General features: G+C 46.9%; 1 protein-coding gene across 1 annotated transcript in view; it reads left to right on the top strand.

The window, feature by feature from the left end:
• The window catches only part of pde8b (phosphodiesterase 8B), a 200885-nt gene that overhangs the window by 122180 nt on the left and 66439 nt on the right, over window positions 1–12266 (top strand). Inside the window, exons 3-5 of the mRNA XM_078396757.1 lie at window positions 166–356; window positions 3935–3994; window positions 7787–7844. Of these exons, the coding sequence (XP_078252883.1) occupies window positions 166–356; window positions 3935–3994; window positions 7787–7844 (309 nt within the window). The remainder of the gene's footprint in view (window positions 1–165; window positions 357–3934; window positions 3995–7786; window positions 7845–12266) is intronic.

The raw sequence follows: 12266 nt of genomic DNA, 5'->3' as shown, positions 1-12266 counted from the left end.
ATCTCCAGTGATTCAGTCAGCATTGGGTGTCGTTTCCGGTAAGTGCTTTTATTATCTATTATGTGATTCAAACCTGACTCTGTGGAGATGTGGAGCAGCAGATTAAATGAGATTGGGTCTAAGTGTTTTTTTTATCTCACCTGGTTTAACTCATTCTTTTGGTAGGTTTTGCTCGTCTTTGGAAAAGAAGACAGCCAGAGTGATGGTTTCTGGTGGGCCTGCGATAAAGCTGGATACAAGTGTAACATCGCCCGCACGCCCGAGTCCGCACTGGAATACTTCCTGGAGAAACACCATGAAATTATAATCATTGATAATCGACATACCAAATACTTCCATGCGGAAGCTCTCTGCAAGTAAGCCAACAGCCCTACTGGTGGTGAGGTGCAGCCCGGTGGACATATCTGTTCCTGACATCCAACTGCTTGGATAAGTTCATAAGTTCTAGGAGCAGAATTAGGCCATTCGGCCCATCAAGTCTATTTCGCCATTCGATCATGGCTGATCTGTCTTTCCCTCTCAACCCCATTCTCCTGCCTTCGCCCCATAACCCCTGACACCCGTACTATTCAGGAATCTGTCAATCTCCACATTAAAAATATCCAAATATACAGGGGCCACAGTTTAAGAATAAGGGGTAGGACATTTAGAACGGAGATGAGGAAAAACTTTTTCAGTCAGAGGAATCTGTGGAATTCTCTGCCTCAGAAGGCAGTGGAAGCCAAGTCTGTGAATTCATTCAAGAGAGAGCTAGATAGAGCTCTTAAGGATAGCGGAGTCATGGGGTATGGGGAGAAGGCAGGAACAGGGTACTGATTGAGAATGATCAGCCATGATCACATTGAATGGTAGTGCTGGCTCAAAGGGCCGAATGGCCTACTCCTGCACCTATTGTCTATTGTCTATTGTCTATAAAAATATCCATTGACTTGGCACCCACAGCCGTCAGTGGCAATGAATTCCACAGATTCACCACCCTCTGACTAAAGAGATGGCTTCTTATCTCCTTTCTAAAGTTATATATCTTTTATTCTGAGGCTATGGCCCCTAGTCCTAGACTCACCCACTAGTGGAAACAACCTCTCCACATCCAGGCCTTTCACTATTCGGTAACTTTCAATGAGGTCCCCCCCTCATCCTTCTAAACTCCAGCGAGTGCAGGTCCAGTTCGTTTAAACGGTTGTTGGAATGAGGATAATGGCTGAATTTGTAACGCAAGAGCTTGAGGGAGAAGCAGTGCAGAAACAGGGCTTTGGTCCACCGAGTCCTTGCTGACCACCCATTTACACCAATCCTACACTATGTTCCACTGTATGTTCCATGAACACGGGTGGGTTGGCGACTAAAGGCTGGGCCCAAAGAGTTTCTGTGTTTCGCGCTCCCTTTAAACTCACCAAGAGCACTGAAAGATTTATCGTTCTGCTGTGTAACGTGAAAGAAAAGTGAAATATCATTTGTGGAGGTATTATCATTGCCAGATGTCTGGAATATCTACTATTGGCACCATCAATGCCCCGAGCATTCCACATTTTAGTTTTTAGTCCAGAGATACAGTGCGCAAGCAGGCCCCTTCGGCCCACCGAGTCCACGCCGACCAGCGATCCCTGCACACAGCCACTATCCTCCACACACTAGGGACAATTTACAATTTTACTGAAGCCAGTTAACCCTCAAACCTGTATGTTTTTGGAGTGTGGGGGGAAAGTGGAGATTTAAAACTGCGTCAGAAGGCAGTGGAGGCCAATTCTCTGAATGCATTCAAGAGAGAGCTGGATAGAGCTCTTAAGGATAGTGGAGTCAGGGGGTATGGGGAGAAGGCAGGAACGGGGTGCTGATTGAGAATGATCAGCCATGATCACATTGAATGGCGGTGCTGGCTCGAAGGGACGAATGGCCTCTTCCTGCACCTATTGTCTATTGTCTAAAACCCACGCAGGTCGCTGGGAGAATGCACAAACTCCGTGCAGACAGCACCCGTAGTCAGGATAGAACCCGGGTTCCCTGGCGCAGAAAGGTAGCAATTCTACCGCTGCGCCACCGAGCCGCTCTTTGACGCCGTCTCACATTATTGGAGTTTTATTCTGATCCCTCAAACCTGACCTGTCATTCGGTAAGATCATGACTTATCTCCTCACTCTGTTCTGTTCTCCTGTCCGGTTCAGCACCACCCCGTCTCCCTGATCGTCCAACAGTCTAACAATCTCAATCCTGGCGCGAGTCTAATTTGGATAGTGCACCGATATCCCGTCTTTGCCAATTTGCGACATTTGATCCAACTTCCTGCAATTCATCCATTGATCTGTGTTGATCTCCCTAGTGTGCAGCCAAGGACTGAGTTGGACTGTTTGGCAGTCTGCTGAAGAAAATGCAGTCCTTAAATTGAATGCAGATGGATAGCATCTAATGTCTAAGTGCTAGGCCATTTAGAACTGAGATGAGGAAAAACTTTTTCAGTCAGAGAGTTGTAAATCTGTGGAATTCTCTGCCTCAGAAGGCAGTGGAGGCCAATTCTCTGAATGCATTCAAGAGAGAGCTAGATAGAGCTCTTAAGGATAGCGGAGTCAGGGGGTATGGGGAGAAGGCAGGAACGGGGTGCTGATTGAGAATGATCAGCCATGATCACATTGAATGGCGGTGCTGGCTCGAAGGGCCGAATGGCCTCCTCCTGCACCTATTGTCTGCTGTCTATTGTCTATTGTCCCGACTGCCAAGCTACATAGTTAACACCCTAACATCCTTCAGTGCCTGTCACCATTCCTTGTGCTTCATCAGCTTGAAGGTGCAAGGAGAACATTTTCAGGGTATTTTCCGGGCGGCACGGTGGCGCAGCGGTAGAGTTGCTGCCTTACAGCGACTGCAGCGCCGGAGACCCGGGTTCGATCCCGACTATGGGCGCCGTCTGTACGGAGTTTGTACGTTCTCCCCGTGACCTGCGTGGGTTTTCTCCGAGATCTTCAGTTTCCTCCCACACTCCAAAGACGTGCAGGTTTGTAGGTTAATTGGCTTGGTAAATGTAAAAAATGTCCCTAGTGGGTGTAGGATAGTGTTAATGTGCAGGGATCGCTGGTCGACGCGGACCCGGTGGGCCGAAAGGGCCTGTTTCTACACTGTATCTCTAGTCTTACAGCGCCTGACTACAGGTGCATTGAGGTGGTACGTTCTCCCCGTGACCACATTGGTTTTCTCCAAGTGCGCCGGTTTCCTCTCACACGTGCTGGTTTGTCGGTTCATTGACTTTCTGTAAGTTGCCCCGAGTGTGTAGGATGCGAAAGTGGGATAACAATAGACAATAGACAATAGGTGCAGGAGGAGGCCATTCGGCCCTTCAAGCCAGCACCGCCATTCAATGTGATCATGGCTGGTCATTCTCAATCAGTACCCCGTTCCTGCCTTCTCCCCGTACCCCCTGGCTCCGCTATCCTTAAGAGCTCTATCTAGCTCTCTCTTGAATGCATTCAGAGAATTGGCCTCCACTGCCTTCTGAGGCAGAGAATTCTACAGATTCACAACTCTTTGACTGAAAAAGTTTTTCCTCATCTCAGTTCTAAATGGCCTACCCCTTATTCTTAAACTGTGGCCCCTTGTTCTGGACTCCCCCAACATTGGGAACATGTTTCCAATAGGACTAGTGCACTGGCGATTGTTGGTGGGCGCGGTCTCGGTGGGCCATCGGGCCTGTTTCCAGCGTGTATCTCTAAACTAATCTAAACTAAATTTTCTCTCATTCTCTCTGATTTCCGTGGCAGTTTGCCAATCCTCGGAGTTTACACGGGCAGGGTGAGGGGACAGAGAAGTAATGTGAGCAGAAAGGATGGGTGGGGATAGGAGAAGAGAGCAGAGGAGGGCTCGGGCAAGGAGAATGTGCCTGATCAGGATGTTCTGACTACTTTGGTGCAGACACGTATGATGGAATTTCTTTTTTTTCAAACCGCAGATCAATTCGAGCGACGAACCCAGGAGAAAACGCAGTGATCCTGGTTGTAGTTCCCCAGATGTAAGTACATCATACACCACTCTCTTGAACATCTACAGGTGTACAGTAGTACAGCATATTGACTGGTTGCATCACGGCCTGGTTCGGCAACTTGAATGCCAACGAATGAACAAGACTGCAAAACGTGGTGAACACTGCCCAGCCAGTCCATCACCGTCTCTGACCTCCCCACCATCGATGGGATTTACAGCAGTCACTGCCTCAAAAAGGCAGCCAGCATCATCAGAGACCCACACCACCCTGGCCACACATACATTTCACCCCTGCCATCGGGAAGGAGATACAGGAGCCTGAAAACTGTAATGGTTCAGGGACAGCTTCTTCCCCACAGCCATGAGGCCTCCTCCATTGTCAGAGTGAGTGAGGCGAATAGCAAGTTGGATTGAGCAGCATCTCAACTTTCACTTGGGCGGCTTACAACCCAGTGTATGAATATTGATCTGTCTCTCCATCCCTCCCCCACCCAAGTCACACCAGGTTCCCATTCTCACCGAGCAAACTGCTAACAATGGCCTGTTTCCTTTATCATCGTTACTTTTTTGCATATCTTTCATTCATTTGTTCTATCTCTACATCACTGCCCATATCTCTCATTTCCCTTTCACCTGTCGAGTCTAAGAAGGGTCTCGACCCGAAACGTCACCCATTCCTTTTCTCCAGAGATGCTGCCTGTCCCGCTGAGTTGCTCCAGCATTTTGTGTCTGTCTTAGGCCAGGTCACCAGTCATGTTAACTTTTCCTTTAGTGCTTAGTCGATCTAGTGTCTATCTTAGGCTATTAAACACAACAACCTCCAAATAAGCTCAGAACCAAAGATTTGGGGGCATTGGTTTTCTCTTTTTGCACTATTTTTATTTTGTTTGTTTGTTATATATTTTTTAATATTATATTTGTTATATCTTGTTATTTTGTGCAAGTATGTGTGTGTGTGTATATATATATATATATATACACACATACACTTCGCTCAACACCTGCGCTCGGTCCGCGTTGGCCAAACTGATCTCCCGGTGGCCGAGCACTTCAACTCCCCCTCCCATTCTCAGTCCGACCTTTCTGTCATGGGCCTCCTCCAGTGCCATAGTGAGGCCCACCGGAAATTGGAGGAACAGCACCTCATATTTCGCCTGGGCAGCTTGCAGCCCAGTGGTATGAACATCGACTTCTCCAACTTTAGATAGTTCCTCTGTCCCTCTCTTCCCCTCCCCCTTCCCAGATCTCCCTCTATCTTCCTGTCTCCACCTATATCCTTCCTTTGTCCCGCCCCCCTGACATCAGTCTGAAGAAGGGTCTCGACCCGAAGCGTCACCCATTCCTTCTCTCCTGAGATGCTGCCTGACCTGCTGAGTTACTCCAGCATTTTGTGAATAAATACCTTCGATTTGTACCAGCATCTGCAGTTATTTTCTTATACTGTATATATATATATGTGTATATATATATATATGTATATATATAATTTTCTCGCTTATTATATTGTTTACAGAGTATTGTGTTTACATATTCTGTTGTGCTGTTAGCTACGAGTAAGAATTTCAATGTTCTGCCTGGGACCTATGACAATGAAAACACTCTTGACTCGTGACAACGTCACTACACGGCCACTATTCCCACTGTGGGACAGCGTCAGCCAAATCAGGGGTGTTCCCTGTTCGACCAAGCTCTATGCTCAAAAGTCGTCATGGACATGGATTGACGTATATGTTACTCTCTGCGGATTTAGCACAGTTGTATCAGCTATACTGATGGACTACAACCTCATTTTCTTTGCTCGGGGCATGAGTTCCATCAAGTTTCCAGCGATGTGTTTTATTTTTTCATATTTCCTTACAACAGGGAAGGAGACCATTTGGCCCATCTAATATAAGGTAGTATTCAGGGCAAAATCATCAGTCCCATTCTCCAATTCAGTCCCATTCCCCACTTATTCCTCCACGCGTAAAACTCAGTCCAAATCCACGCTTATTTCCCTATAACCTAATCACCCCCATCCACCCATTGACACTCTGCTTTATACCAGCCTGTTATACCAGGGGGGACATATAGGCACCAATTAGCCTAACAACTAGAACATCTTCAGGATGTGGGAGCAAACCCAAGCAACAGGGAGAACCCCATGAGGTGACAGGAAGAACATGTGGTGGCCCAGTGGTGCAGCTGGTAGAGCCACTGCCTCACAGCGCCAGAGACCTGAGTTCGATCCCAACCCCTGTGTTTGCTCGTTCTCTCTGTGAACATGCTGTCCATTTGCACCTCTCTAAGCAATGGTCCTTTTAAGAATTGCGGCTGCCGTTACGTTGAACGACCTTCACCTGCTGACTCCCATGTTGGCTGGCTCACTGCGCATCCTTCCTGTGTGCTAAGCTGCCTTCAGAGCACTCAATAACTCATCTCCCTCTGCTGAGAATGGTAGAGACTCCCAGCTGAATCTATATACTAAAACTCTCGTTTGTCATCTTGTTTGTGACTGAACTTCAGCCAAAACGGTACACGATAGCGTGACAATTTTAGGCCCACCTTACTCACCATTGTCACTTTAGTGATAATCCAAGTAGTTTTATTGAAATCGGTGTTATATTTTTTAAGTTATTCACATTTTAAAGTTTAAAAGGAGGGGAGGGGGAGGGGAGGAGGGAGGAGGGAAGGGGGGAGTGGGGGAGAAGGGAGAGGGGAGGGGGGGTTGAGGAGAGAGGGGAGGGGGGAGGAGGACAGGGTGCTGCCCCAATGCAGGAGAGGTTTGGGCCCAACGGGTCCACTTTGTCTAGTCCTTCATAAAACTAGAACAGTACAGCATAGGAACAGGCCCTTTGCCCACAAAGTCTGTGCCAAACATGATGCCAATACCAACCCTTCTCTCCCTGCACCTAACCCTAATCCCTCCATTCCCAAGTCTGTCCAACCTCACCCTGTTGTGAATAGCCAGCCATTATTCTGATAAACCTCCTCTGCACCTTTTCCACAGCCTCCACATCCTTCCTGTGATGGGGTGACCAGAACTGCACGCGATGCAATGCTCCAAATGTGGCCTAACCAAAGTCCTACAGTACTGCATCATGATTTACTGACTCTTATACTCAATGCACCGACCTCTGAAAGCAGGCCTACCATGTACCTTCTTTATCACTCAGTGAGGTATCGCAAAATCAACCCCAGTGGTTGAGTTGAGTTTGGTTTATTGTCACGTGTACCGAGGTACAGTGTAAAGCTTTTGTATGGGGAGAAGGTAGGAACGGGGTACTGATTGAGAATGATCAGCCATGATCACATTGAATGGCGGTGCTGGCTCGAAGGGGCCGAATGGCCTCCTCCTGCACCTATTGTCTATTGTCTATTGCGTGCTAACCAGACAGCGGCGAGACAATACATGATTACAAGCGAGCCATCTGCAGTGCACAGATACATGATGATAGGAATAACGTGAGTAACGTTTAGTGCAAGATAAAGTCCAGTAAAGTCCGATCAAAGATAGTCTGGTCTCCAATAAGGCAGAGCGTAGTTCAGGGCCGCTCTCGAGTTGTCGGTAGTATGGTTCAGTTGCCTGATAACAGCTGGGGGGAAAAAACCGTCCCTGAATCTGGAGGTGTGCGTTTTCGCACTTCTGTACTGCTTGCCTGATGGGAGAGGGGAGAAGAGGGAGTGGCCAGGGTGTGACTCATCCTTGATTATGCCCTGGTCTTGCCGAAGCAGCGTGAGGTATAAATGGTTTATGGTTAAATGAAATTCTATGGTTAATAAAGCTGTTAGGTGGGACGCTTTACCCAGAGAAATTATACATTTTTGTATCTTCCTACAGGTGTAATGATCAAGAGGAGACATCTGTCCTGCCGATCCTCAATGCTGGCTTTAGCAGGGTAGGAATTTCTGTAATAACTGCGTCCCATTATTTAATGTTTAATGTTTTCCGCAATGTAGCTGAAAACAGTTTGAGTTTTAGATGTAGCTGGATTGATGGTGTCGGAAGGATAGTGTAACACAATTTTGCGGCACGGTGGCGCAGCGGTAGAGTTGCTGCCTTACAGCGAATGCAGCGCCGGAGACTCAGGTTCGATCCTGACTACGGGCGCCGTCTGTACGGAGTTTGTACGTTCTCCCCGTGACCTGCGTGGGTTTTCTCCGAGATCTTCGGTTTCCTCCCACACTCCAAAGACGTACAGGTATGTAGGTTAATTGGCTGGGCAAATGTAAAAAAAATTGTCCCCAGTGGGTGTAGGATAGTGTTAATGTGCGGGGATCGTTGGGCGGCGCGGACCCGGTGGGCCGAAGGGCCTGTTTCCACGTTGTATCTCTAAATCTAAAAAACTTCATCTTTCTTCCCTGTGGTGCAACTGCATTTGACATGGCACAAAATGCTGGAGGTCGTCAGAAGGTCAGGCAGCATCTGTGAAGGGAATGAACATGCAGTTTCCCCGACCAGGTACCACAGATGCCACCTGACCCGCTGAGTTGCTCCAGCACTTGGTGATTTGCTCAAGATTCCAGCATCTGCAGTTCCTTGTGTCTGCATCTGTAATATCTCCTGTCGGTGTAAATATGGCAACGATGGTAAGGGTGGAGTCGGTCCAACCATTGGGAGAGGCTGCCTGCCAATGTGGTAGCAGGCACACTCTGGAGAAGTGGGCCTTGTTTCTGAAAGATCTATTAGTTCAAATACTGGATTATTGCTCTTGAGGGCATGCAGCGTAGGTTTACTAGGTTAATTCCCGGAATGGCGGGACTGTCATATGTTGAAAGACTGGAGCGACTAGGCTTGCATACACTGGAATTTAGAAGGATGAGAGGAGATCTTATCGAAACGTATAAGATTATTAAGAGGTTGGACACGTTAGAGGCAGGAAACATATTCTCAATGTTGGGGGAGTCCAGAACAAGGGGCCACAGTTTAAGAATAAGGGGTAGGCCATTTAGAACGGAGATGAGGAAAAACTTTTTCAGTCAGAGAGTTGTGAATCTTGTGGAATTCTCTGCCTCAGAAGGCAGTGGAGGCCAATTCTCTGAATGCATTCAAGAGAGAGCTAGATAGAGCTCTTAAGGATAGCGGAGTCAGGGGGTATGGGGAGAAGGCAGGAACGGGGTACTGATTGAGAATGATCAGCCATGATCACATTGAATGGCGGTGCTGCCTCGAGGGGCCGAATGGCCTCCTCCTGCACCTATTGTCTATTGTCCTCCAGAGCCTTGGTGTGTTATTACCCGTTGTGCCAGACGGACCAACAGAGGTCACGGCTGAGATACCAGTCCTCTAACTTGGTCCCATCTTGTGGCAGCACGGTGGTGCAGCGGTAGAGTTGCTGCCTTACAAAGCCAGAGACCCTGGTTCGATCCTGACTACGGGTCCTGCCTGTACGGAGTTTGTACGTTCTCCGCGTGACCTGCGTGGGTTTTCTCCGGGTGCTCCGGCTTCCTCCCACACTCCAAAGGCATACAGATGTGTAGGTTAATTGGCTTCTGTAAATTGTAAACTGTCCCTAGTGTGTAGGATGGTGCTAGTGTACAGGGATCGAAGGGGCTGTTTCCATGCTGTATCTCGAAAGTCTAAAAGTCTCATCTTCTCTGCAATGTAAAATGTGACTAGGATGTCCCGAGGAGGACATTGCATTTGCTTGAGTTGTTTTTAACAAATTGTTTCTTAACGGAGAAGCTAATGGTGAAACGTTCCATAAAAATCCTCTCAATTATTTGCACCACTCTGCCAGTCACTGCTTATGTCAATTTCATACATTTCAGTTTTGTTGGTTTAGTTTATTGTCACATGTACAGTGAAAAGCTTTCCTCCCTCATTTATCAAAGGTCAACTGGGAGCAAAGCAACTGCAGACTTTTTAATATTTGTTTTACATGGCCCTTGTTTTTATTTTCTGTTTTTGCCAGCTTGACTCATATTTGGTTAATACTTCAATATTCTAGAGCTGAATGTGACGCTCCTTAAGATCTGAAGGTCCCGATCCAAAACGTCACCCATCCACGTTCTCCAGAGATGCTGCCTGATCCACTGAGTTACTCCAACACTTTGTTGCCCCCCCCATTAGACTGATTTTAATCTCCACAGAACACATCTGCAGTATCCGCAACATAGGAATTGAATTCAATCATCAAATCTGGACAGGGCAAAAGCTGCTATTTAATTGATTATAGACTAAGTGGACCCGTTGGGCCCAAACCTCTCCTGCATTGGTGCAGCACCCTCCCCTCCCTCCCCTCCCTCCTCCCCTCTCCTCCCCCTCCCTCCACCCCCCCTCCACCCCCTCCCATCCCCCTCCCCCTTCCCCTCCCCCCCCACTCCATCCCCCTCAACCCCCCTTATTCCTCCCTCCTCCCCCCCTCCCTCCCTAGGAGATAGATTTAAACTTTAAAATATGAATAACTTAAAAAATATAACACAGATTTCAATGAAACTTCTTCCATTAGCACCAAAGGGACGACGGTGAGTAAGGTGGGCCTAAAATTGTCGGGATATCGTGTTCCCGATTTGGCTGTAGTTCAGGAACACACAAACAAACAAATGAGAGTTTTAGTATATAGATAGATTGCAACAAGAATAATAAGAAAACAGCTTTCATTGAGCGCTTTTGTCGAAGATGATGCATGATTTGCAATAAATTTTGTATCCTTTACTGGAGTTAAAGGTTTATAACCGAAAGTCATGGAGCTCTGTGTTCCTCACATTGTGTTAACTTTGATTTGCAACTACTACTATGTTTACGATTGGTTTTTAGCTGTCGGCTAGGATTTGAGTGGGTGCGTGGGGATGAGAATGGTGGCTATTCTGTTAATCATATGGATAGGAAAATGGAGAGGAAGAAAGATCTCAGAAGAGGCAAATTTTCATTTACATTGGACTGATGGTGAATATTCAGAGATAATACAATATTTGAATCAAATGTGTTAAAGGTGGAGGTGCTGGCTTTTGTATGATACATTAGACCAAGGTATTATCTGCCCAACAAGGTTAATCTTAAACAGACCCAAAGTGCTGGAATAACTCAGCGGGACAGGCAGATCTCTGGAGAGAAGGAATAAGTGAAGTTTCGGGTCGAGACCCTTCTTCAGACTCAACATCCTTCCCAGGAAGAAGGAAAGGTTCCGACCCACAACATCACCGATTCCTTTTCTCCAGAGATGCTGCCTGTCCCGCTGAGTTATTCCAGCACTTTGTGTCTATCTTCGAAATAAACCAGCATCTGCTGTTCCTCCACACACAAGGTTAATCCTAAAGATCCCATGGCATTTTCCCAGAAGGGAAGGGAGATTAGTTTAGTTTAGAGATACAGTGCAGAAAACAGGCCCTTCAGCCCACTGATTTTAGATTTTTAGATTTAGAGATACAGCGCAGAAACAGGCCCTTCGGCCCACCGAGTCCGCGCCGCCCAGCGATCCCCACACATTAACACTATCCTGCATACACTAGGGACAATTTTTACATATTACCCAGTCAATTAACCTACATACCTGTACGTCTTTTGGAGTGTGGGAGGAAACCGAAGATCTCGGAGAAAACCCACGCAGGTCACGGGGAGAACGTACAAACTCCGTACAGACGGCGCCCGTAGTCAGGATCGAACCTGAGTCTCCGGCGCTGCATTCGCTGTAAGGCAGTAACTCTACCACTGCGCCACCGTGCCGCCCGTCCTCACCGATCAGCAATCCCCGCACACTAACACTATCCTACACACACTAGGGACAATTTACAATTTTACCAAGCCAATTAACCTACAAAGTTGTACGTCTTTGGAGTACGTCTTTGTGAGAAGGAATTATTTTGAATATAAAATAAAGGAGTTGTTTCTAAAGGACTTAGGAAGGAGTCAAAGTACGACTTATGCCACAAGACCAAGAAGGGTCTCGACCCGAAACACCACCCATTCCTTCTCTCCAGAGATGCAGCCTGACCCGCTGAGTTACTCCACCATTTTGTGTATCCTATTGAAAGTTAGTTTGATAAAGGTATGTACCAAACAGAATCTGGTGTTTCAGACTTAGGGGGACTCTTCTTCAGACTTCTTTCTGGTTGTGGTGTATATACATACACAAAGATACACTGCAAAAGGTTGAGTGAAGAATGTTTAAAATAATTACCAATCCCCAATTATTGCCTATAACCACGGGATTAAAAATAATTTAACACATAATAAATCACTTTACCTGGAAATGTTTATTGAACGTTACATCATATAATGGAATGCATTGATATATTCGACTACTATTATTTAGGACCCTTGTGTTTAATGATATGTCAATGTAAATCACAGTGTGGTTAAGATCCCAGCAGTTATGGAA

Source organism: Rhinoraja longicauda, chromosome 3, assembly GCF_053455715.1.
Source record: "Rhinoraja longicauda isolate Sanriku21f chromosome 3, sRhiLon1.1, whole genome shotgun sequence".
NCBI lineage: Eukaryota > Metazoa > Chordata > Chondrichthyes > Rajiformes > Arhynchobatidae > Rhinoraja > Rhinoraja longicauda.
This window is presented reverse-complemented; position numbering and strand designations above follow the sequence as displayed.